Source organism: Protomyctophum bolini, assembly GCF_963924005.1.
Source record: "Protomyctophum bolini genome assembly, chromosome: 6".
Taxonomy (NCBI): domain Eukaryota; kingdom Metazoa; phylum Chordata; class Actinopteri; order Myctophiformes; family Myctophidae; genus Protomyctophum; species Protomyctophum bolini.
Genome location: NC_137867.1, coordinates 14299565 through 14327444, shown reverse-complemented (window position 1 = coordinate 14327444; position 27880 = coordinate 14299565). Strand labels below are relative to the sequence as shown.

General features: G+C 43.7%; 1 protein-coding gene across 2 annotated transcripts in view; it reads left to right on the top strand.

Annotated features, from left to right (window-relative positions):
- Positions 1-27880, top strand: part of dapk1 (death-associated protein kinase 1) — an 83707-nt gene that overhangs the window by 45712 nt on the left and 10115 nt on the right. For both annotated transcript variants that reach the window (XM_080766663.1, XM_080766664.1), the window contains 10 exons: positions 245-337; positions 2605-2724; positions 3922-4020; positions 4697-4795; positions 5828-5926; positions 6179-6376; positions 6770-6967; positions 9409-9507; positions 21771-21848; positions 25310-25532. In XM_080766663.1, coding sequence (XP_080622789.1) covers positions 245-337; positions 2605-2724; positions 3922-4020; positions 4697-4795; positions 5828-5926; positions 6179-6376; positions 6770-6967; positions 9409-9507; positions 21771-21848; positions 25310-25532 — 1306 coding nt within the window. The remainder of the gene's footprint in view (positions 1-244; positions 338-2604; positions 2725-3921; positions 4021-4696; positions 4796-5827; positions 5927-6178; positions 6377-6769; positions 6968-9408; positions 9508-21770; positions 21849-25309; positions 25533-27880) is intronic.

Here is a 27880-nt window from a genome sequence, read left to right as displayed (position 1 = left end):
GAGGGGAAACTAACCATGTAGAAAACGTCAACTATTTGGTCACACACACGAACACACACGAACACACGTACCCCACAACCACGCCCGCTTCACTCCACAAACCATAATGGCTTCCCTCTTCCCATTTCCAAGTTCCTCCCCAGCTACTGTAAATCAATTCCCTTTAACGTGACCTGGCCATAGCCTTTCCAGTCAGGTAGACGCTGGACAATCATTCACTCGTATCTGTTCTTCTCTGTTCCAGCAATCGGTTCGTCTCATCTCCTTATGTAACCGCCTGTCCCGCTCCTTCCTGTCCCGAAGTAACATCAGTGTCGCACGGAGTGAGGACACGCTGGTAAGCTGCTGCTGCTTTCCCTACTCCAGATTGCGATGGAGCATATTGACATGGCAGCTGTTGGTCAGTGGAATCGGTGGTCAATAGAATCAATGGTATTTTTACGTTACAATTGACATGTAGTCATTTTTGCAGACGCTCTTATCCAGAGCGACAATTGCAAATTGAGGGTAAATGGAATAAACGCTAGTCTACAGAGTAACCTGACCACTCCCAAATTGATGCATCGTTGGTCGTTGGCGTCAATGGTCAGACGTCATCTCAAAACCCATTAAAGAGCATTGTTGGATTTGATAGGAATATACTAGAACATATACATATTGATACAGTAGTCTACCCACGGGTAAGCTACCCACTGACACGAGGACCTGCCAGGCCGATTTGTTCAGTGAATGTCAATAATTGTTTTAAAGATTATTTATACTTTTATTACAACTCGTAATGTAAACTAGACAGACATTTTCCCCTGCTCATTACTGTGCATAAATGTAGCCTAATGTATGTAGTGTGTATAGTTAAGCCTCAGTCACCTGGATGCGACTGAGTATCTGCCAGCATGAGAAAGAACAATATTGTCTACCATCGCTGCTACAACTCCATCCTAAGGAAATACTGCTGTTAATGTTTTATCGCCTCACCATATCTTCAGTATAACCAGCCGGTAGACGGTTTCAGATTGTGGTGCCATTTGCAATGCTGATTTCATAGCTTTCAGTTACATCTCGGCTACTTTGGGTTCAATTACGTTTCTGAAGAATGTCCCGGCAAAACCGATTAGGACCACATTCCCCAGAGCACCATGCTTGTTTGAGAAGCCACCGCAATGTTGAAACCCAGGGTAGTCTCGGGGGACTAGTGTTAATGAATGCACTTCAGCTGAAGAAAGATGTGTGTGTTTAAGCGTCTGCATGTGTGTTTGCCTACTACACTGATCTTGGTGTGTATTTATGCAGGTGATCATAACATGCTGCCTGGTGTGTTTGTCTGGTGTCTGCACAGTAAAATCCTCACTGTTTTTGGCCGCTTGTATCGGCGATCTAGGCGGAGGATTGTATTGTGAACACTAGGCAGTTATGTATCCTAGATTTGTCCCTATGTGATCTCAGGCTTAATGATCAACCAACCAAGGCCTGCTGTTTCCTTATCTAAACGTTTTATTGCAATTTCCTCATTTCATTGGAGAGCTGATAGACAGTTGACACAGTTCAGGTAATTCAACAATAGATATAGTGTTATAGAAGAAACTTTTCACATAACTTGTTAATGACTGTAATTTGCATGCATTTTATCGTGCAGGGCACCCATTGCCCAAATTGCAAGTGCTTCTGAGGTGTGCCCAATTTTGCGTTCTTCGAGTGCTTCTCGAATATTTTAATGTCAAGGAGCCCAAATTAACATGCTTTTGGCTATGGACCCCTATCAGAAAATATTTTGTGCCAGGGACCCCCAGTGTTGTTAAAATGTTTCGGCTGTTTTCAAATGCTCTGTAGCTCGGGACCTCAGGAACCCCCTTAAGAACCTCTGGGAGGTCCCCGGACCACACTTTGAGAACCAAAAACAATAGCTGCACAATCCACAAACAATGTAGAAGGGTGTATTCAATATAAAGCTGTTAACTGCAAGATGCCAGTTGAAACGATGCACTCCCAGGGCAGCCGCAGCCACGTCTGTGTCATGTGACTGCCTGGTTGGCCCGAGAGATCACCACTGCCCTGGCAGCGCGATGAAGTTGGAGAATGTGTTCCGCATGGCTGGGCAAACTCCCTTGCACACACACATACGCACACGCACGCACGAACGAACGCACGCACGCTCCTCTCGTTCCCCCCCCCCCCCCCCCCCCTCCTTTCTCTTTGATGTATTTTTCTCTTTCCTTGTATCTGTGCAGCAGAGCATTCCGGCTCATTCCGGTGCTGTACCACTGATGCTGTTTGAAGGTTATTGGGTCACATGCCTAGCTGGCGCCTGAGAAAGATTCTAATGAGTTCTGCTTGCCTTGTTATTCATCTGAACGGCAGCGATGGAGGAATTAATTGCTGAATTTGGTGAATTTGTGTTGCTGCTGCACGAGGTCGTCTGTCACCCAGACTTGGTGCCTATAAGAAGAAGGGACAGAGACAGTAAACGGAGCATTTGTGAGAGCAAGAGAAATGTCATTGGAGAGAGACATAACCTGATGGAGAGAGCATGAGAGGGACAACATGCTGCACTCAGCTTGTTATCGGGGTTTTAAATGACGAATGACAAAGTATTTCATCCCCATATAGGATGAGGAAGACTCCTTCGTGATGAAGGCCATTATCCACGCCATCAATGATGACAACGTGCCTGGCCTCCAACACCTGCTGGGTTCCCTGACCAGCTACGACGTCAACCAGCCCAACAAGGTGACACACTCCCACTCCCAGCCTGAATGGGTATTATCTACTAATGTCATGTTTCACTGTCCAAGTTTCAAACGCATTACATTACATCATTTGGAGAAAATGGCCGATCTACATTCTCACAACGTGCCGCCTGACGACTTGTTGCCAGCTTGTAGATCGGCTATTTTCGGTGCCCAATTGCTCATTGACGGAAAGTCTCCTAACAAAGCATATACACCCCCTCACAAAAGAACAACTAACTAACGGTTCCTCTTGTTTTGTTCATTGCTGGCAAGCAAATCTCGCAGTCAACCATGAATTCTCCCTTCTTCCAGCGGCTCGCCGGCTTCCACTCTTGACAGGGAGGAAAGGCTGTTTGTTTGACAGCTGACGGGGGGGGGGGGGGGGGGATGTAGTGGTAAGGGGGCTCACGGCTCAGTCAAGTATGAAGGAAAGGCGAGTGAGCAATGAGACGGGACGGGCAAAGAGAGAAAGATGGAGAAGGACCATACGTCAAGTCACACAGAGCGGGAAAACAAAGACAGGCAGGAAGTTAAGACAGAAATGGAACGATGTACATTGCTAGGAGGCAGCCAGCTGCCTGGATGGATTCTGGACTACTTCTCACTCTGTACACACTCTCTGTATCTCCCTCTCTCTCTCTCTCTCACTCTGTACACACTCTCTGTATCTCCCTCTCTCTCTCTCTCTCTCTCTCTCTCTCTCTCTCACTCTGTACACACTCTCTGTATCTCTCTCTCTCTCTCTCTCTCTCTCTCTCTCTCTCTCTCTCTCTCTCTCTCTCTCTCTCTCTCTGTTTCGCCCTCTCTCTTCCTTCCTCTCTTGACTCTTGCTCCCATCCGTTCTCTCTGTGTGTTGGTCTTGTGTTTCCACTATACCACACTGATATAATCCAATTACATTTGGGTTGTTGTTGTGAATACAGAGTCTTTGCTGTTTGTCCTTTGAGGGCTCACACCGGCAGAAACTTAAAACCTGGCCTTCATCTTATGTAGACAGTCGGGGCGTTTCCACTATAAAGGGCGTCAAATATCGGTGAAGCTGCCCTTTAAAGAAAACAACGATATGTGGGTATCTAATTGTATTATACTTGTTAATTTGACACTGAAATTAAAGGTGTGTGTGTGTGTGTGTGTGTGTGTGTGTGTGTGTGTGTGTGTGTGTGTGTGTGTGTGTGTGTGTGTGTGTGTGTGTCAGCATGGGACCCCTCCCCTCCTGATTGCAGCAGGTGGCGGTAACATTCAGATCGTCCAGGTGCTGATGAGTAAAGGCGCAGAGATCCAGGCTCACGATAAGGTGACAGACTTCATCTATCAGTATCCTGTCGGCAGAACACTGCAGACCTGGGATTCTCAACCTTTTGAAGTTCAAGTACCCCCTGTTTGATATGCATTAGGCCTCTGACCCCCATTTGGTACCACCGTCATCTCTGGATCCCCAATTTGCAGTGTAAAATCAGCTATCTTCACAGTTAACCCATTTGGACCTGACGTTGAAATTAAATTCTTCTAAATTCTGACGGTTTTCTGAAATACCTCATGTTTGTCATCAGTGGTGCTCAATATTTCATGTCAAGGACCCCAAAAAATGATATGTAATTGGCCACCGACCCCCATCTGAAAATATGTTGTTCCAGGAAGCACTCAGAAGCAAATATTTGAGTTAAAAACGTTGGCTCTGAAAGAATATATATTCAAAGATTTGTGCAAAATAGCTTGTAGATCTGCTATTTTTCAATAATAGCTAAATTATAACAATGTTTAAAACACCAAAAGGGCTTCCCGCCCCAAAATGGGTTAATTAGCCTAACCCACGATGCAAGTGCAATTAGTGTTTCCCCAAGCACGCAGTATCGCTGCTCCATCTGAAAACTTGACGTGCCAAGGACGCTCCTGCCAAGAGCAGATATCAACAGTTTGCAGGGAGTGTGATAAATGCCTCTGCGTTTCTTCTCTGCTCTCGTCCCATGCAGAGTGGAGCCAACGCTATCTATTACGCAGCGAGACACGGCCACGTCGAGACCCTGAAATTCCTGCATGAAAAGAAGTGTCCTCTGGACGTTCAAGATAAGGTACCTTTGAGTACCTAGCTCTCTCTCCCTCTCCTCTCTCCAACTTGTACCTAGCTCCCTCTCCCTCTCCTCTCTCCAACTTGTATACCCCCCCCCCCCCCCCCCACACACAAACATTCTGGCATTACTCTCGTGCATTAATCTCAGTCAGTACATACTCCACGCTCTTCAAACCTGTTTTAATGTAAAAGGTCATACACACACACACAGTGCGCACATCACACCTTCACAAATACATGGTTACACACAGCAGCCATACACGGCACACTGCAGCAGCTACCTGCGGAGAAAACCAGTTACTCTCTCTTTCATCCGCTTATATGCTGTTGCTATAGAAACAAGCCTTGCAGGGAACGGCTAGCAGACTGCGTGTGTGTGTGTGTGTGTGTGTGTGTGTGTGTGTGTGCGTGTGCGCGCGCGCGCCTGCTTCTTGTGATGCTGGTTTCGTCGAGACTAAAAAGGAAAATCCCGAGGCGTTGTCTCATTTCTATAATCTGTCTAACCCCAGCAACCCCCCCCCCCCCTCTCCACCCCAGCAGCAGCAGAAGCAACCCCCCCTTATTGTTTGTGATTATTGCTGACATGAAGATGGCGACGGCACTAGATTTCAATGAATACATTGAAATGTAGAACTATTATTACTGTGGACCTTAAAGCAGTGGTTCTCAAAGTTAATCTGATATGGTATGTATGTAGCCGCAGTCCCCCATCTGAAAGGATTTACTGTGTTTAATCCACCGTATTGTAATAATGAAAAAGAAACTGGGAAATTGAGGCCAATGATCGTTCATAACAAACGGAGGAACCTTTTTTCGCCCGGACTTTCACGGATCAAAAGCCCAAATAATTCAGCGTATGCTCTAGTCTAAACGTAATAAAACAATCTCGGCAGCGTAGAATATTTGATTAAAATGCGGGTTACGCGTTTTATGGAGTCAACCAGTTAAAAGCTAACATTTTAGCGGACACAGCATTTGCAGCGCCGGTGGGGCATCAGGTAATGGTTTGTTTCTCTGTCCGGTCGGTGTGCAGTGTGGGGAAACAGCGCTCCATGTGGCGGCACGCTACGGCAACGTGGACGTGATCAGCTACCTCTGCAGTATCCAGGCTAACCCTGACCTGGCCGACAGGGTAGGTCCACACACACACCCACACACCCACAGACACACACCCACACACCCATAGACACACACCCACACACCCACAGACACACACCCACACACACCCACACACCCACACACCCATAGACACACACCCACACACCCACAGACACACACCCACAGACACACACACACACACACACCCACACACCCACAGACAGACAGGTGTTTTGTGAATGAATAGATAGATATAACTGTATATGTCTTGTCTTGGTGCTTCCAGGAGCAGGAGACCCCGCTGCACTGTGCCGCCTGGCACGGCTACTCGGCGGTGGCGCACGCCCTCTGCCAGGCGGGGTGCCAGGTGGACGCCAGGAACCGCGAGGGCGAGAGCGCCCTGCTGACGGCCTCGGCGCGCGGCTTCAGCGACATCGTGGAATGCCTGGTGAAGAACGGAGCCGACATGGAGGGCACAGACAAGGTAGCGGCACTCGCCCCCCCCCCCTCGACCTGCCACAAATAACACATAGTACTAGTTCACTATTATTATTATTTATCCCTCTTCCGCTGGTATCCTATTTTGAAAATTACAAGTCATTTTCTATGGGGAAATGTTTTATAATAATATTAATAATTATTATAAATATAATATATATTCGATATTCGGGCCACTATTTAAGACCAATATTCAAAAAAACATTCAGAGGAATATAAATCGGGCTGAATCAAACTTTTTACTGTGTCGTGTCGTGTGTGCGTGCGTGCGTGCGCAGAAACATTAAGCATAACGCTTTGTAGAATCGGCCTCAGATCTTAATCTCTTAATTAACTAAGAGTTCAACATTGTGTGTGTGTGTGTGTGTGTGTTGTCCAGGACGGCCACACAGCGCTCCACCTGGCTGTCAGAAGGTGTCAGGTGGAGGTGGTCCGCTGCCTCCTCAGACACCACTGCCACGTGGACCAGCAGGATCGCCACGGCAACACGCCGCTGCACATCGCCTGCAAGGACGGCAACCTGCCCATCGTCACGGCCATCTGCCACGCCAAGGCCAGCCTGGATCTGGCTAACAAGGTCAGGAGAGCACGGCTTCACTACTCCAGCGCTTCTCCCATATTCTTTCATGTCGGGGGGGGGGGGGGGGGGGGGGGGAATCCCAAATTGAATGTCTTGTGCCAAGGATTTTTTCACAATCCTTCAAGATTTGTTATGTGTTTCGGGAAATAACTAATTGCAGATACCCTCTTGTAGAGCTTGCAGATCAACCCTGGACCCCACTTTGAGAACCACGACTGCACAATGAACACACTGGCAGATGCTGTCGGATATCAAGCTCTGATCTCGGGTCGAACTAGTGATCAGTAACAGAGACAGGACAGATGGTTGGAATGCAGAGAAGTAGTCTGCATTGATCTAGTGATCAGTAACAGAGACAGGAAGGACAGATGGTTGGAATGCAGAGAAGACGTGTGCGTGCGTACATGTGACTTTGATCTTCTGCCTTTTTCAAAAAGGAGGACATTCAGTCTTTAATGGACAGAGATCAGTCTCGCCCGGGTAAAGTTCTGAGTGGCGTGCTATGAACTTGTAGGTCTGCTATTTTTGAAAAATCGTTAAAATGTGCCTCAAATCTTTCTGAAAATTGTCATGATTTAGAAAACTTTTTTTATTTTATTTCGACGTCAGGCCTGAATAGGTTAAACACCTCAATGCCAGGACATCTCGACATCATGTGTAGACATGTGGTTGTCTATTTTAGCAGCAGTTACAAGCAACTAGAATACACAGATAAGTTACAGTTACAAGCAACTAGAATACACAGATAAGAATACAAGCAACTACAGATAAGCGCAAATTGGCATAAGGACTAAATTGTGATGAAAACATGCGTGTCAAAAATAAAAAGGTCACTGAGTGAAATGGAATACAGCTCCTGTTTTTCTCCCATATCCTCAGCATCCTTTTACTGTAGACTTCTAATAATAATAATAATAATAATGTTTTTCTCCCATATCCTCAGCATCCTTTTACTGTAGACTTCTCAACCACAACGTGGCTTTGATTGAACAATTACCATTTAGATTGTTTGTTTTGTTTACATGGTGAGGGGAATGCATGTGGCAAAGAGAGACCCAAAGCTCACCCTGTCTCACACAGTTTCTGTTTACGGCTCATAAATTGGCATACATTATGGTTAATTACTCTATAATCACACAGTACTTGTGGAAATGAGGGCCCTGTGATTGAACCTAATCAGAGTGAAGTTAATGTGTTTCCTTTTTTGATTTTTTACAACTTATTCAACGTATTAAAACATTGGATATAAGTACATATATATATATATTTATTTGTTATTGTTAGAGCAAGTATAGACATGCTGAAATGAAGCCCAACGTTCTCCCACCTCACCCGTTTTCTGTATGTGAAGGCACATGATGCCTGCCCTGCCTGCTGTAAGCCTGTGATGCGCACCACTTCCCCCAAACATTCCTCCGTCTCCTCCGAAGCCGCATCCTATTTTGACACCCAAGTACTCTAATGTATTCCGAGACGGGGGTTGCTTTTCACAGACAGCCGCCCTAAACCCTCTCAGCTTTCACACGGGGAGACATTTTGGGTGGCGATGTGCATCGGCAAGGAGCAATACTATAGCCTGTGTTTTGATTTATTCATAATTGTTGTTGTCGGCATGTATTGAGTTTCTGAAATGTCATATCACATGGGTGGCGAAATGCAGACGGAGCTGGGAGCTTTGTCGGCATTTCTGTTTGTGGTGAACTGTCAGCGGGAACAACATAGCAGACGTAGTTTGTCATGGAGTGGATCAAGTTTGTTGCTGCGGTAAACAACACCTTAAAGCTTGGCTCTAATGCTGAAACCACCAAATTGACTATTTTGCAATAAAATGTGTATGATGACTTATCGCCTAAGTAATATTCAATAATAGCCTAGATGTCACATTTTTCAAATGATATATGATATCTTGTGCTCATTAGTTGCATTTTCCTCACTTTGACAGAGTGGAGCATTATATTGATTTAACCCATTTTGAGCGGGAATCCCTGTTGGTGTTTTAAACATTATGTTATAATTTAGCTATTGAAAAATAGCAGATCTACAAGCTCATAGCCACCGCACCTTTCATGACATGAAATGCAGCTCAAAGTGCTTTACAGAGCAATGGAGAAAAAAAAAGAAAAGCAAGGCAAAGACATTAAAAAACAAGCAGTAGTGCAATACAGTGACATGAATAAGAAAAAATAAAAGATCAATTAAAAGCAATGTTGTAGAAGTGGGTCTTGAATGGGAAGAATTGGCCTGGCCTCAAGAATTTTTTTTTTTTTTGAGGCCAGGCCTAAATGGGTTAACAAAATCAAAAAACTATTTTGTAGCAAAAAAAGTATTGACATCAGGCTGTACTCCACTTTTGCCTATAACGAAACATTTCTATGGGTATTTGACTTGTGTGTAACCTCAGACTGAACAAGCGTGTTCCATCTTGTTTCTTTGTCCAGTACGGGAGAACTCCTCTTCACCTGGCAGCCAACAATGGTGGTCTGGAGGTGGTTCGCCATCTCTGCCTGTCTGGAGCCAACATCGAAGCCATCACCAATGTAAGTCATTTATCAACGGCTTTATCAATGTATTTTGGGCTGTCACGATTATGAAATGTTACATGACGATTAATTGACACACAAATAATTCCAGTTAACTATTTTAATTGTGCTTTGTCGTTGAACATGGCAATCAAAATTACATTTCTGTTCGGCTTTTAGGCCTTTAAGTTCCACAGGGCAGATATAACACGACTGACATATTTAATAACTTTATACTAAGCATAAACACAAATTATAATATTTTTGAAAAAGGTTTTAGAAAATACATGAACATTTTTCAACATGGAAACTAGCAATTGATGATTGCGCAAAAATAATCATTTAGGCGATTACGTGATAGCTGTGACAGGCCTATTCATGTTCTGCACTGTTTGATGCATTGCTCATGTCAAGAATATGTGTGTGGGGGTAACTATAAAGCCAAAGTGTGTTCTTTTCTATTCATGGCATGAATATTATTCTATGGCCGTGTATTGAAGGTGTGTTTGCAACGGGACATGAAAGCACTTTTGTATTGCTTCAGTGTTCCGGGCATAAGCGTTGGTTGGTCAAGAGCCTCTTCTGGTTGTGTGATTAATGATGCTGCGTCAGTCTGTTCATAGCTGAATAGCTTTGCTGTCCAGTAGAGATGAGAACGCATTAGCATGCAGAGAGGAACAAGGACTTGTCACCAGCAGAGGTTTCAATGGGTGGCTTTGACGTGCTTCCGGAAAAATATTATGGCTGAACCATATGGCATAGCTCTATACGTCTCAGCTGAGCTCATCTCTTCTTGGCTCAATTTGTGGACGTTCAAATTAGGGCTTATTTGTGCAATGAGGGTTTCGGATAGTTAATTTTCTGCTTGAGCTAGTTTGCATCAAATTATGGGAAATGAAAGTAGAAAAGCTGATGACGGATCTTTCTCTCAGAGGAGGGTTTAATATGCAGGCTTCCGCTGCAAGCACAAAGAACGAATCAAGTGTCTAAATATTTAGGACCGCTCTCTTAAAACTGAGTTGCACTCCATTCCATCCAAAACTGATCTGATTGTTTTCGGAGCTGATTGGCCTAAAGATACCCGTGTCTCTTCCACTGTCATATTGTCGTTGTCAGACAGAAACATTGTCAATTTCATCTTTTTATGATTTTTCATAATGCCCTATGTGATCATTTATTGTATGAATACACCTCGACAAGCTCACAACACATCGCGATGAGACATGTGAGATTGTAGCCCTGCTAGTGCTACTATTTTGAAACACTTTGAAAGATTCTTCAACATTTTGGAATATGTTTGCCTATGACGTGCACCAAATAGGGAGGTCGAAAGTGGTTAAGTCTGTACTGTAGCTTGTGTCTAAATAATAACTACATAAGATCTATTGGAACACAGGTTATTTTTCCTGAAAAGTGATAGTTTTGGACAAACAAGGTTTCTGCCGGACAGCGACATGCTTGTGGCTGTGTTTTAGTCATGAAAACATGCTTGCAACTGCATTCACCATCTTATTATGTTGTATAGTCAGTAGTCACTCATTCTATCTACCTCCATGTTCACCGCATGTCAATTCAAATGTCAGATATTTAAGTGGACATTGTCACGGTATGGGTATACAGTTCCCAACCTAATGTGACACCTACAAACAAATCTGTCAGACACAATAAGTTAATAATGCATTATGCAGAGCGAGAGGTACAAAAGGTGGCACAAGACTGAACAGAAAGTTATTCTGTTGCATGCCTTGAAAAGCTCTAGTTTCCTCATGAGCTGTAGAGTTGTCATATCATATGGCAGAGAATTATGCTCTGACTGTTCTGGCTCCCATTTTTGTAGTCTTTTTTGTAGCCTGTAGCTTTTATTGAGAGGGAAAAGGAAGTTGCCGCCGCCTGTTGTTCCTGTCTGTCGACTACAAAACAATACTACAACATGACGTAACGATATCATCCACTCCCGCCCGGATCATATACCGAAATGAAATGGTGCCCAGGCTAGTGTTCTTGGAAGAAACCCATGTCCTAGAGTAGGGACTGGGAGACCACTTCCAACCACCTCAGATGTGCTACTTATATTTTATTAAACATACTATACTACAGTAACTCCCGGATTGTCGCTTTAAAAATTCAATCGTCTGAACGGAAAGTGCCAGTTGAGTTTTTTCCTTCTCACTGTGCTATTCTCTTCTTGTTAATATTGTATGATGGCTAAGGCACTATGCATGTTTAATCCAGAGAGCAGGTATTGGGATATATAATTCATTCTGCTGTGGCTCATGGTCACTGGCTTTTTCGAGAGGGAGAGAGGGAGAGAGAGAGAGAATTTATATAGCACTTTTATCCAAAGCGCATTACATAGATTGTGCATTGCATTCTCACAGACAACCTGCACATCGGGATTCAGAGTCTTGCTCAAGGACACTTTGACACAATCTCACGGTTCCCATCCGGCCACTCTACCCCTAAGCCACTGCCACCCCAGTGTAGATATCATGTTCTGCGTGCGTGCGACGTGCGTGTGTGTGTGTTCTGGTCTTGTGTCGACCGACGTACTGGATGCCAAAAGCGGCGGCAAACCGACAAAACATGCCGAGAACCTCCGCTGACCGTATCTCTGGAAGTCTGGAATGTTCTTTTTTGGCAAGTTTGGCAATGCTGTCATGTCGGCAGGATGAATGCTCAAATACTCAACGTGTCGGTCGACACTCGTGGCTCAAAGCATAATTTGGCCTTTAGACTTAATAAGAAAGGTTTCTTAATCCTAGATTTAACATTTTACAATTACAATTTAGGCATTTCGATTCAGCAGACGCTCTTAATCCAGAGCGATTTACAGTAATTTAGTAAGGTAAACATGGGGATAATACATCAAATGCTAATAGTAATCTAGGATCATAGGTAATCAGTCTAACAGTATACGTATTATATTTAAAACATATCTGCAGATTAAGCATTCAGAGGGTTGGAGTTATGCCGGATTTATACTACAGAATACAGTATATAGCCAATCTATCTCAGGCTTTAGGGTTGGTTAAAGGGGGGGGAGAGAGAGAGAGAGAGAGAGATCTTCTCGATGACAGATTGACAGTGTAGTGGGTGGAGACAGGAGGCTCATTGGAACTATTGTGTTTCTGTGTCAACATGCTGAAGAAGGGGAAATGAAAGAGTTGTCAGCTAGGCCATTTGTGGAGATTGATGTACTCAGTGTGTGTGTGTGTGTGTGTGTGTGTGTGTGTGAGAGGATTTGTGTGTATCTGTGTGCATGTGTAACACAACAGTATAACAATCTAACCACAGCAAACGTGTGGCAAGGTATTGTAATCTCTCCTGTCTGTGTGTGTTTGTGTCTATAAATAAAATAATAACATGGTACGGACAGATTTGTATATGTTCTTTGGGCCTTTATTGGATAGTACAGTGAAGAGTGACAGGAAAGAGGGAGACAGAGACAGGGAGTGACACGCAGCAAAGGTTGTCGGGCTCGGAAATTGGACCTGCGACTCGCTGTCAGGCTGCATTAGAGCCTATATTATTATTAATATCAGCCTTAGCCCCACAGGGCAGGCCATCGGTGCCCCCATGGGCTGATTGTCATGAAACTAGATGGGAATGATCAGTAGGCTATTAGGGGATGTGTAAAGGTAACTTTTTATAGCTAAAGATGTATATATTATGCATCTCCAATTCTGCGTAATGAGTAATGGTGACTGGCCACGGTGGTCTGCCGGCCCCCAGCCCTCCCATTAGCCAATTTCAATATAGGAATTAGGAAGACATTGTTGCAACGTTTATTTGGGTCTTAAATGACATTTGTTGGGGTTTTAAAAGGACCTTAAAAAGTACATTTTACTTTCAAAGAACCCTTTAATGTGTTTATGAGGATTTGTGTTGTTTAAAATGGATTAAGGCGTTATACAGTATGCCTCATTATATTACCACAGATTAAGTGTTCCTGTTGCCATATCCTGCTACCCTAATAGACAGGGGTACATGAGCACCTGGCCGTTCATTCGTGCTCTATCTCCGACCAAGCCACACTTCCACCACACATCTCTCTATGCAAAATAAAACCTGCACACTCCCACAAAAGACATAGACTACATTGCATTCGCCAAAAATGTCTTCTTTACTGTTTAAATATTACTTTTCTGAAACACGCTATTCTTGCTCAACCTCAACAGCCTACGTCAGAATCGTCATGTTGGCGTCTACTACGCCAACTACGTTCACTTAATGGGGCCAGTCCTTCACAGTGACACACGCGTTAGATCAACCACGCGACCGGGATGGTTTCTACCCCTCAATGTCGTGCCTACTCTACACTGCCATCCGAAGGCCCCTCCCCCTTTCACTGCTCCTGTGTGTGACCTGTGAACTACTCTCTGACTGCACTGTGGCTTGATTTATATGTGCGAGGTTGAAATGTAATGCACATAAATTAATTATAGGTCCAGCAAGCAAATCATGATTGTCTGTTTGTGCTCAATAGGTCACCATCACATTCCGATTTTAGGTGTTGTGTTTTCTATGACATTTATTTGGGCCAGTAGTTTCATATCTATCCTTTTTCCGACCAACACAGAACATGCTAACGGTGTTAGCGCGTTAGCATCCATCTTGCTTTTGATTTATATGTGCGAGGTGGAAATGTAATGCACATAAATTAATTATAGGTCCAGCAAGCAAATCATGATTGTCTGTTTGTGCTCAATAGGTCACCATCGCATTCCGATTTTAGGTGTTGTGTTTTGTATGACACTTTGGCCAGTAGTTTCATATCTATCCTTTTTCCTTTGACCAACACAGACCATGCTAACGGTGTTAGCGCGTTAGCATCACACAGCTTACAGCGTCAGTGTTGCATGAATACTTTCAACCATGACAATGCCGACTACTTTTGCTACACACACTTCCCAAGGATTATGGAGATGTCTTTTTTTTTTTTTTAAGGTTGAGAAATGAAATAATTATGGTCGTTTCTAATCTCAGCATTTCACAAGAGAAAGACGTGGATGCCTTTCGCTGCGCTGTTGGCGTTGCCATGTCTCATAGAAACAAGTAAATAGGTCTTTAAAATAATCCCAAAACAAGCGCATATAACAGGGGTCTGTAACCTATTTTAAATGAAGTGCCATGTTTTTATTTTCTAGATAGTGAGTCAGCCACAAGCTCACATCACAACAATAATCCATGTAATAATCACAATAACAATACTAATAATAATAATCATAATAATCCTGCTACCCTAATAGACAGGGGTACATAAGCACATGGCCGTTTATCCAACAGCTTTCTCCGACCCAACCACACTTTCACCACACATCTCTATATGCAAAATAAATTCGGCACACTCCCAGAATACATATAGGCTACATTTCATTGAAAGAAATGTCTTAATTACTGAATAAATATTACTTTTGTCAACCACGCCATTGTTGCTCAACATCACCAGCCTACGTCAGAATCGTCATGTTGGCGTCTACTACGCCAACTACGTTCACTTATTGGGGCCAGTCCTTCACAGTGACACACGCGTTAGATGAACCACGCGACCGGGATGGTTTCTACCCCTCAATGTCGTGCATTTGCTGCGCCCTTCTAATGCTGCGCCACGCCTACTCTATACTGCTCCATGCGACTCGAACAGCGTCAGCAGCAGCAGCTCCGAGCCTCCGTCAGAAAGGCTGCCCACAGCACTGCACAGCCCCACACCCAAATGAATCGAATGAATGAATAAGGCGCTTATATCGCTATTGCTCAGTGGATGGGACATTTACATTAAAAGCAATCGGATGGACGCGTGGATAACGGCATGGTTGTGTGCAATCGGAGGGAAAGCTTCCATAATCCATATAGCTTCCATGCTAGCTGCTTCAGACACAGGGGAGGGGAGGGAGAAATAGTGCGAAATAGCGCTTATGCAACAATTACCCTAAAACACAAACACCTCAACTCGATGTCATTGTGAATAAGAATTTCGAGCTAAATAATAATTTTTGGAAGGACAATTTCACCCAGTATGAAGCTAAATGTGGAAGCCGTGTGTGTCACACCAAAACGGCTGACCTATAGAATCCTGTAACCAGCCTCTCGCACTGCCTGCGAGTTGGCTCCGTCTAAGGCTCCGTCTTATGAGCAAATTTAGAACTTCCGGTCTGACAGCTAGCAGATTTAAGACATCCGGTTGCTTTCAGAATAAAATAAGATTATTTAATTCGTTAATTAAATAATTTTTACATTACATTATTAGTATTATTATTACATTACAGTTATTGTAAAGACACACATTATGTTTCTGTGTAAAAATAAGTAATTAAATAACATAAAAAAGTTATCTAAATGGATAAATGCTATTCACTGGAGTGCATGGACTTTATAAAGTGGACACTGGACAAAAGACGGCTCCGCCAGGCAACTATCTGGACATACCCACGCGTTTGGGAAGATGTCCTCTACCACCCCACAGTCTCCGCTAAGCGGGAGAGGTGTAAAATTCACAGCAGCAGAGCTTCTACTGGGGTCAATGCAAAAAAATGTACCGTTTCCGGACCCAGAATGGACACTGGACAAAGAGGCCTCCGCGAGGCAACTATCTGGACATACCCACGCGTCCGGGGAGATGTCCTCTACCACCCCACAGTCTCCGCTAAGCGGGAGAGGTGTAAAATTCAGAGCAGCAGACCTTCTATTGGGGTCAACACTCAAAAAAGTGCAGTTTCCAGACCCAGAATGGACACTGGACAAAGAGGCCTCCGCGAGGCAACTATCTGGACATACCCACGCGTCCGGGGAGATGTCCTCTACCACCCCACAGTCTCCGCTAAGCGAGAGAGGTGTAAAATTCAGAGCAGCAGAGCTTCTACTGGGGTCAATGCAAAATAAATTACCGTTTCCGGACCCAGACTGGACACTGGACAAAAGACGGCTCCGCGAGGCAACTATCTGGACATACCCACGCGTCCGGGGAGATGTCCTCTACCACCCCACAGTCTCCGCTAAGCGGGAGAGGTGTAAAATTCAGAGCAGCAGACCTTCTATTGGGGTCAACACTCAAAAAAGTGCCGTTTCCAGACCCAGAATGGACACTGGACAAAGAGGCCTCCGCGAGGCAACTATCTGGACATACCCACGCGTCCGGGGAGATGTCCTCTACCACCCCACAGTCTCCGCTAAGCGAGTAAATGGGTGCTTATATTTCTATGTGAAATGTGGTGATGCTGGCATCACAATAGATGCCAGCATCACGCTGCCTCCGTCTAATAAGCACATTTACAACTTCCTGTTTGGAAACCGAAACAGATGCTTCTGACATTTGCCTGTGCGTGCTTAATCGTTGTACTTCTGAACACATTTCCCAAATCTCAGTGATTTATCCACACATCGCTCTGTGTGTGTGTGTGTGTGTGTGTGTGTGTGTGTGTGTGTGTGTGTGTGTGTGTGTGTGTGTGTGTGTGTGTGTGTGTGTGTGTGTGTGTGTGTGTGTGTGTGTGTGTGTGTGTGTGTGTGTGTGTGTGTGTGTGTGTCGCGTCGCCCTCCAGCTGCAATTGCGAGTGTGCGCTGTGTGGGCACACTACTGAGTTTAAAACCACAGCTGAAACATGAAGTGGAGTCTGTCAATTCCCGCAATTTCCTTCTTCCCATATTGCGCTGCAACGACACTAGGATTGAGCCCCCCGAAGGGGGGCGAAATTCTAGTAGTTTGAATTATAATGGCATGAAACCGTAATCTAAAAAGAACACAACATCCATTGCCTTTCATTATTTTATTGCCATCTACGCTTATAAACGTAGCTAGGCTAATGGGACGTATGTATGCCAGCTATGCGTATAAGCGTAGACAACTGTTTACTCTATATATGAACGCGCCATCTGTCTGTTTACCTTTTAGCATTGCTCTTGCTCATCTGGACCTCCTCCTTCACCACCAGCGATGCGATTGTTAAATCCAGCTCCGTTGAGCCTCCATTATAACCCGAAAGCGTCGTATGTCCAAAGGTTTGAGAGCTGCCCATGGTGCGTCGCTGTGCACCCGACGATCGTAAATCATTTGTGAGTTTGTATCGCATCACTGAAAAAATGTACCTGGTTGCACTGCTAGCTAAAGGCTGTTGGCTAATAGGAGTGGTGTTGCACTCCTGGGTTGGGAAAGGAGTGAAAATCCACTCCTGTGTCAGTCTCTAGTGTGGATACGCTGGTGTGCCTGCAGTTGACCTGACTCGGTGAAACTTTTCCACACTGTTTACAGTGGTATGTTTTTTCTCCAGTGTGGATACGCTGGTGTGTCTGCAGATTATCTATCCTACTGAAACTATTGCCACACTGTTTACAGTGGTATGGTTTTTCTCCAGTGTGGATACGCTGGTGTGTCTTCAGATTACATAACTGACTGAAATTCTTGTCACACTGTTTACAGTGGTATGGTTTTTCTCCAGTGTGGATACGCTGGTGTTTCTGCAGATGGCTTGACCCAATGAAACTTTTGCCACACTGTTTACAGAGGTATAGTTTTTCTCCAGTGTGGATACGCTGGTGTGTCTTCAGAGTATCTGACCTACTGAAACTATTGCCACACTGTTTACAGTGGTATGGTTTTTCTCCAGTGTGAATACGCTGGTGTTTCTTCAGATCACTTAAATGACTGAAATTCTTGTCACACTGTTTACAGTGGTATGGTTTTTCTCCAGTGTGGATACGCTGGTGTTTCTTCAGATCAGATAACTGACTGAAATTCTTGTCACACTGTTTACAGTGGTATGGTTTTTCTCCAGTGTGGATACGCTGGTGTTTCTTCAGATCAGATAACTGACTGAAATTCTTGTCACACTGTTTACAGTGGTATGGTTTTTCTCCAGTGTGAATACGCTGGTGTCTCTTCAGATCACATAACTGACTGAAATTCTTGCCACACTGTTTACAGTGGTATGGTTTTTCTCCAGTGTGGGTACGCTGGTGTTTCTTCAGATCACCTAAATGACTGACATTCTTGTCACACTGTTTACAGGTGTGGGTTTTATTTCCTGTGTAACTCGGCTGATTTGTCTTTACTTCTCCCGCCAGAGCTACATTCTTGGTAACCTGTTGATGACTGTTATATTTAGGTTCATCTGTGTCTCTTTGTTTCTGGCTGGTTACAGAGTCGTTTGGTTGCAGACAGGCTGCTGAAGGGATCCCTTCTTTCCTCTGTGTTTGGCAATAGAGGTCGTTGTGGCTCCTCTTCATTGGTTCATGGAGGAAGGTGGAGGAACGGGCATAAGGACACTCGGAACAGGAGACCTGATTCTGGAACTATTGGGACTCACTCAACTCACAGTTCTAGGTTCCTCTGGATAATAGTCACTCGCTTGGGCTGTGTCTCCAGAAAATGCTTCAATACAAACCTCTAAACATCACACTGAGGTGAAAGTAAAGACAATTCACACTTTATGTAGGCTGACCAGGATCTAAGGTCTGACATCACAGACACAACCTAAACTGTTGCAGTGAAAGCCAGGAAATGCTGATTTGCGCAGGCCGTCCATTTTGGAGAGATCTGATCGGTGAACCAATATTTCTCCAGCGCACGCCTGCCCCTCTAGACCAGAAAGCACGCTGGGCCAGGCTAATCGCCGTGAAACCTTAACACAGTATGTGTGTACACTCCCAGCAGGCTCAGGAACAACCTCTGTTCCAATACAGCATATTTATTTTAAATTGGCCTCATGGTGACGTTTATTAACAGGCCTCTTCATATTTTGGTCTATGCACTCACGGAATCCTGGAAAACATCATGACAAAACTTCACTTTTTTACAGACAGACAGACAGACAGACAGAGTCTAGAGGCCTCGTCCACACCTCGTCTTTGAGAGAAAGACGACCATAAATAGCTGACCCTAACCTAACCTCAGTAAAACTATATACCTAACCTTAACCCAAAAATAAATCTCCATATATGGGCATAAAAGGGACACAGACAGATGGGTGGAACTGGTAATCTGACACGGATACAACTGGGATATTGCATAGCCGGGTGAGGCATGGATCTCGTCGTTACCGACTCGGTGCTCTAGAGCCGGGGCACCGGTCTAGTTTAATTAATGGGAGAACCTAAAGATAAGAAAAAACATGGTTGCGTTTATATCTCGGGTAGTGGTATATCGTTTAGTTATATCTCGGGTAGTGGTATATCGTTTAGCCTTTTTTGTATCTTTCCTCTCCTCCTACCCAGGATTTAAACCCGGCTTTCTGCGCTGCGCAAGTGCTGAGATTTTTTACCATCGAGCTACTAGAGCATGCATGCTTGCTCAGGGGACAAATTTAATCTTGACCACCAGGTAAAAGTTGGTACCTTTGACAGGATTTAAGAGCAAGAAGACAGAATACAACCACCCCGATTGTATGAGTTATTCAGTATTGTATCAACATACTCTATCATACAGACTGGACCGAATGAAAACGTATTCATTGCAATAAGTTTGTTTGAGCCAGAAAACCCCAGACCACAGAACATCTACGGAATGTAAAAAAGTTCAGGTTTTTTGGATGCAACTGAGGTCAGAAAATCTAAAACAAATGAATATTAGGAACATTTACAAAAACTTTTTTTTTAATGTCACAATCCCTTGAAGTAATAGTACTGTGTGTGTGCGTGCATGCATGTATGCTCATGCATGTATGCAGAGAGACAGCATGATCATTCAGTGACGTGCAACGTCGTATCGACATTTAGCTTTAACATGCTTTAACACGCACACACACACACACACACACACACACACAGTCCAGACTTCAGATTCCTTCACCATTTTGGGTCGGGACGGATTTCTGCCGTCTCTTGCCTGTCGGCAGGATGTCGAATTGTCGATAGATAATCTTGACGTTATCGACGAGGATCGTGAGAAATGTTTGGTCGTTCACAGGCGGATTTAATCCGTCGATAGAGAAGAGAAGAGGGGTGGGGGTGTGGGGTAAAGGCTCTGTAGAACACCCTCATTGGTTCTTTAGCTTGTCAATGAAAGAGACGGAAGTGTAGCTATAGAGGCGGGTTTGTTATTGTCTGTAGTAGGCTACTGTTGCCTTCGAGAAGTGATAATAAACATATGCATAGGCTACTACGTAAATGATTGCTTGTATAAAAAGCTCGCAGAACTACCCATGTATGTGTACGTTTTGTACACATAGACCTAGGCTGACCTAAAGGTGACCAAAATTAAAATGTATTACTATATTTCTATTAATAACGACTGTTCAAATGATCGACAATGAGGTTTTTTTTTAATGTTTTGGGTGGATTTGTTTGGGTGAAATTGTTCTGGGGATTTAAAAAAAATGTTCATCAAAACACACAAAATAAGAAATAAATAAATATTACACCCGTACTCGATATTCTCTAAAATGTAGTTACATCGGCAAGGTTTGGATGACAATATAGTCTTTGCGATTTTTTTATTCCTTTTTAATACAAAAAAGAAAAATGTCTAGGCATTTTGTTCTGCTGTATAATATGGATCAGATGCTCCACACACTAAACATTGCAACATTATTATCACATCTGCTTCCGAGTTTTAGGCCGCTGCACTTTGTAATATTAGCAAACATTGCTTTTTTCTTTGGTCAACAGAAATCTTGTTATTCGTATCAACTGTGTTTAGCTGTGTCAGGCGGAATGACTTGAGTAGCATGGCGAGCTGGTGGTTTAATGTGTTGGCTAACAGCTCTGTTTCTTTTATCCATATACTGGATGTTTGACATTCAAGTATTCCTCTATACACAGCATTCCCAGCCTACCAAAGCAGTCATCAAGTTGTTTATATACCAAGTGTGATTGCTTGTGGTTCTCCAGTCATCTGAATGTTGAATAATCTAGAACATTTGAATAATTGAAAATGTGTATTTCAGTGAAACAAGCTCTTGCTGGTGGTGGCTTTGGCCACAGTGGAGTCGGCCAGGAGGGAAAGGTCCCAGTGGGTGACTTTGGCTTGCTTGACTGTCAACACTGTCTGCCCTGGCCTGCATAGAACCTTCATGATGCATTTGGCCCTAATTCTTGCAATCTTGCAAATTCTGAAAGAAACTTTGATAAACCTGTCTGTCTCACGTTGCGCTACGACGTGCTGTGAGCTTGTAGATCTGCTATTGTCGGCTAATGTTCCCCTCGGAATATTGGGATGCTATAGGGTTCAAGTGGTTAATGTAAATACATTAAACTGTTCCTATCACACAGAGATGTGGTACTAACTATTGAGGACCCCCCTGTTGAAGACCCATGCCTGGCTAGTGACTCTTGTGTCTGTGTCTCTCTTCTAGGATGGGAAGACCGCAGAGGATCTGGCTTCCAGTGAACAACATGAACACATTGTTACGTTACTAGGCAGGCTTAAGAAGGTATGCAGATTTGTGTGTGTGTGTGTGTGTGTGTGTGTGTGTGTGTGTGTGTGTGTGTGTGTGTGTGTGTGTGTGTGTGTGTGTGTGTGTGTGTGTGTGTGTGTGTGTGTGTGTGTGTGTGTGTGTGTGTGTGTGTGTGTGTGTGTGTGTGTGTGTGTGTGTGTGTGTGTGTGTGTGAACTTCTAAGCACATTTCTGATTTTGCGGTATGTGTGGTATGAATGATAAATTTTTTTAATAGAACAGGAAACCCACACCCAACTTTCACAAATGCGTGATCACACTTCAGCTCCTCTCCTCATGTGATGTGAGGCGCAGAATGAAACATTTACACCATGCCAGTGTTAGATTGCACTATTCAGTATCTCTCCTCTGTACTTAAGGCATAAACATGTATGCATATAATGCCTCATCCTGGTGGTAATGTAGTCTGCCAATATACAGTATGCACTGCATTGTGAGTCATTATTTGTGTTACTGAAAGCATCTGTAAAGCGAATGGAATGATGTCCTCGTGATCATCTGTAGAGTGTAGATGTTTGCATTGAATGTTTAATGTATCGTCAAATCGTGGGTTTTCAACAGACAACACGCTGTGATTCAGTGCAGCGTGTGAAACGGTGGAAACTGTCATCCTCTGCATATGCTATCCTAATCTGGTGTCATGAGTCATGCCCGCTCGTATTCGAGAAGCAGGTGATTCGAATCGTGTTCCTATTCCTTGTCAAAACCCTGCCTACAATGTACATTTCAGATGAGAATCACATTTATTACAGATACTAACCCATTTAGGCCTGACCTCTAAATCCTCCAGTTTTCTGAAATAAATATTTAATAAAAAAAAATAGCAGACCTACAGTACAAGCTCATAGCGCGCTATCGCTATGAGCTTGTAGATCTGCTATTTTTCAATAGCTAAATTATAACAATGTTTAAAACGCCAAAAGGGGTTCCCGCCCCAAAATGGGCTAAAGCAAGGTGCCCTTTGAGCTTTTCTCCCTGACAACTCTCTGACATTTTCCCATGGAAACATCCGCCCTTTCCTCCCAGACCTACCCTTTACCCTACAAATACTACACATGTCACTGGTTAGTGCAGAAGCCTTTTTACCCCCCACCGGCTTAGGTACAAATGATCGTATTCCATTTAGTTTGCCTGTAATTGGCTTCCAAAATTCGAAAAAGCTCGATGGTGCACAGCAAGTTCCACTGCATTATTATGGATGGAATGTCGTGCATTGAAACGATCGTTCCAAATTCCACATTTGTGAACTATTTACGTAAATTTAAAGCACCGTCATTTATTCAACCTTTATTTATTTTTCTTGGAAATACATTGAAGGCAGAGCCCTCATTTTCAATGATGCCGATATTACAGAAGGCACAATACAGCGGAGAAATAATATTGAAATAAAACAAGTTGTGTACTGTGAAAATAAGTAAAGAACAGAGTTCATTTAATTTGACACCTTAAATAAAACATAGTCAAAGGTTGAACCCCAGAACCCCCCTTTTTGACAAGGAGTTTTACTTTGACTATGTACTAACATTGAAAGGAAGGTTATATCATTATTATTATTTCACTTGTGTTGATTTGACAAGAGAGGCAGTCTGACACTGGTACCATAGATGTAGAATTAAAATCACTTCTGCAACTGAGAAGAACAGCTTGTTGAATGTGAGAAACCTCACAACCGTTTCCGTTTAATAGACCTTATCAGGCATATGGAAAGTTAGAGAAAAAGCACGATACTAAATTTTATTTGGATGGATTGGATAGAGGTTTTCTCTTTTGAATTTTTCAGAGCATGTTAATTTTCTCTGTATCATAATTTTATGTTATATTATCATTCAAACCTTTTTTCGTTACCTGTTTTGCCAATTATTTGGGGGCCCACTCTGAGGCCTCTCTCTCTTTGATGACCAGATGACACCCAGTTGAACGCTTGACGCTACTGAACAGTAGAGCAGAATATGAATGCCCCTGTGAGGGAAGTAGGGAACAGTGTGAAATACTAGCAGCAGTGGTCCAGAATATAAATACTATATAAATACTAGCAGCAGTGGTCCAGAATATAAATACTATATAAATACTAGCAGCAGTGGTCCAGAATATAAATACTATATAAATACTAGCAGCAGTGGTCCAGAATATAAATACTATATAAATACTAGCAGCAGTGGTCCAGAATATAAATACTATATAAATACTAGCAGCAGTGGTCCAGAATATAAATACTATATTTTAAATACTAGCAGCAGTGGTCCAGAATATGCCAAGATATGCTGCAATGTTTCCTTCCTTTCATCTTGACCTTGCCCCATATTCTTCAGACTCTGTACTAACGTATTGTTGACGTTATCTTGGCTGGTTTGACTCAGATCTCAAAAATGTATGCACCGATGCACCTGCGTGGGGGGGGTGAGGGGGTGCTTTAGATAACGGTATGCACCACCATAGATGCATACTAAATAAACTATTCATTCTATTAGTTCATCCGTATGCCTGCTGCTGAATGGTCTCCTAAAGCGGTCATTCTCGACCTTTTTTCAAGGACCCCCTTGTTTGATATGCATCCAATGCATCCAATCTACACTGACAGATCCTCAGTGTTAGGCCCAAACCACACCAACGCAACTCCTTGCAACAAAACTGTTTTATCCCTGAGATTAAAAAAATGTCTTCTACATGCTGACAGTTTTCTGAAAAAGCTATGTTTCTATGTCAGTCGTTCGATTTTTCAAAAATAGCAATAACCTACAAGCTTGTAGCGCACCACTCGGTGGCACGCTATGAGCTTGTAGATCTGCTATTTTTCAATTGCTAAAGCATAACATAGTGCTAACACCAAAATGGGTTAAGGACATGTCACTGCCATTGTGCCAAGTGGCAGCAGAGTGTAGCCTTGCCAGGGGATTCATGTTCATTTCCCGTTTACCAGACTCCAGACCACCATTGTAAGGATCGGCTATTATTAGCATTAGCTCACGCTGTTTATCTTTCAGCCAGAAACGTTGACATGTCGGGAGCGATGCGGTACAAAATCACAAATGACATCCAAACCTCGGATGAAAGTCCTACTATGAACGGAGCCTGGTCTATGGTGTGCAAAGATCCTGGTGGTGGAGGTGAACCTGACCAATGTTGAAAGCAGATTTTTGGCTCGACTGCTTCATATATGGGGGGAGGGGGAGGGGTACGGATATGTACGTAGCTGGCAGATAACGTCCCATAGGCGGGGGGTACGAATACGTATGTAGCTGGCCAAAAATAATAATTGGGCCTTAAATGAACTCTGAGGGTGTACAGTACGCTCTCTGAGTTACAGACCCCTCAGCGTCCATTTGGTTCCTATATATCTAAACAATCCATGTTGACAACAACCGGTGACTTTAACGGACCGTACGTTGTCCTTGTCTGTTTGGGACGTGTTTTTTATACTTTGTTGTTTTATGCTTCCAGGACAACCTCAAGCTGAGCTACATCCAGCAGCTGAGGCCGACTCAGACGCTCCAGCCCAGGATCAAGCTGAAGCTGTTCGGACACTCGGGCTCCGGGAAGAGCACGCTGCTGGAGTCTCTGAAGTGTGGCATCCTGCGGAGCTTCTTCAGGAGGCGGAGGACGCCGCGCATGGCCAACAGCACGGCACGCCACCCCAACTCCCCCGTCAACTCCAAGCCTGCAGGTATGAGGCCATTCTGACCTGAGATCAGATTCATACGAGGTTTCCACTGGACACACCAGGGGGGCAGTCAGACAGATATTTTGTGAAGCCACTGAGGAAATCGGGATTTCCTGAAAGTTCATATAATGGCCTGTTGTGGCGCTGTCATTGGACCCAGAAAAACCCATAGCCCCATAGAAGTCCAACTTCACCTAGACTGTATTACCTTAATAAACATGGTCATGAATACTTTCTGCTTCCAGTCACTAGTTTAAAGTCTCATTTCTAATGTCATAATATTCTTTTTGGAAAATTATGGTTATTAAAAAAAATGACCATAAAGTCGCGTATGTTCTGAGGGGCGTGGCTACCGCGACACTTTCACATACAGGTTCCTCTGCATTTTTCCTTCTTCCTTAACTACACTGTCTATTCTCGGGCTCTCCCAGGCAATTACCTCCCAGACAGACATGCTGCTGGCTCAGATAACGGTCAGTTAATGTGAGCCTTATAGAGTTATCTTACCATCTGCTGCTGTTGTATCCGTCATCGTTGTTCCATCCGCAGTGGGTTTTGAAAGTGTTCTTACCTGTCATTAAGGGTGGCGAGATTGCACTCGCGCCCTTACTGACCCCATGCTGTTTGTTAATATGTGATCTATGATGGAGAGATGTGACACACACAGCATCCACTCTAGTGGCATCACCACCACCGGCCTTTTTTGTTTCTCTGTTGTCTCAAAGCCTGTTTCAACAGAACGCGTCACAGGCATGGGGGACAGAAGGAGCCTAGGTATGCTGAGCAAATGTAAGGGGCCCCAATTTAGCTCTTGAAACGGGACCCCACCAGGTGGGCCCGTTTCAAGATTAAATGTATAAAGTTCGACCCTAGTGTAACACACATTCACCAATGGCAGAGGAAAACAACCAGGGGAGCCCGGGATCAAACTGGAAACAAACCTCACGGTTCCCAACTTCCCATCCAGACGATCTACCGGCCACTCTACCGCTGAGCCACTGTCACCCCTATTGTGACCCGGACTTCTGGTTTTCATTCTACCAGCCACTCTACCCCTGAGCCACTGTCACCCCTATTGTGACCTGGACTTCTGGTTTTCATTTGTTGAACTTTAAAAAACAACTTCAACCCTCTCAAAAGGCTGCGATGCCAGGAGAAACCAGGGGGGCAGTCAGACAGATATTTTGTGAAGCCACTAAGGAAATGAAAGTTCATATAATGGCCTGTTGTGGCGCTGTCATTGGGCTCAAAAAAACCCATAGCCCCATAGAAGTCCATGTATTTGGGCCCAACTTCACCTAGACTGTATTACCTTAATAAACATGGTCATGAATACTTTTTGCTTCCAGTCACTAGTTTAAAGTCTCATTTCTAATGTCATAATATTATTTTTGGAAAATTATGGTCCTATTTATTAAAATAATTACCATAAAGTTGCGCATGTTCTGAGGGGCGTGGCTACCGTTACAGTCTATGAACGGGATCCCCCACCCACTCGAGTCAAAATAAAAACCAACGAAGAAGAAGGGGGGAAGTCCCGCCTCGTTGTCTGGGCCAGCCAATGGGCCAGCTGGGCCCAAACGGATCTAGAAAGATGGCGACTTCCATTGCAAGCACTGACAGGCTTCATTTTACGTTCATGTTAGACCCGCGGAACGCTTTGTCCATATTTTTTTCAGTCTATGGGAGAAACACAGATATGGAACAGCTTTCCATCTGTCAAGTCCAAACTGAATCATTACCAGAGAGAAGCCTGACCGCAAACCAGTAATGGGGCTTCAGATTAATTTTACATTCCTTGTTCTACTGAGAACAGTGAGAGAGGTACAGTAACAACTGCCATGAACAGAATTATTAGGCTTATATGTATTTCTTTTATCAAACCTTGTGAACTTATTGGAGGAAAACAGTGTTTAACGTATACACTATTTAGTTTGACTGTTTAAGGTGACTGATGATACAGGCTTGTGGTTGCAGACTGCAGAGCAAGGAACTGAAGGTCTCATCAAATAACTGCTCTGCTGCAGTTTGACCTGTATTTGCTTTTCTTAAGCAACAGTGCCCCCTTGTGCCAGAAATTATGGTTTTGTTACTGATACTGACCACTAATCTTCTTTCATCATCAATTCCTGTGATGGAGGGTCTAAAATCGAAATAATTCACTACTCCATACTCCTCATAGTTAGTTCTATGTAGAGGACGATATAGTGAACTCATCTGAAAAGTTATGTTCAAATATACAGTGACAAATACCCCCAAAGGAGGGGGGGGGGGATTATTATTATTATAAAATAAAAGAGAACATTTTGACAACAGACAGGATGCTGTTAATGACAGCATTGCTGTTACTA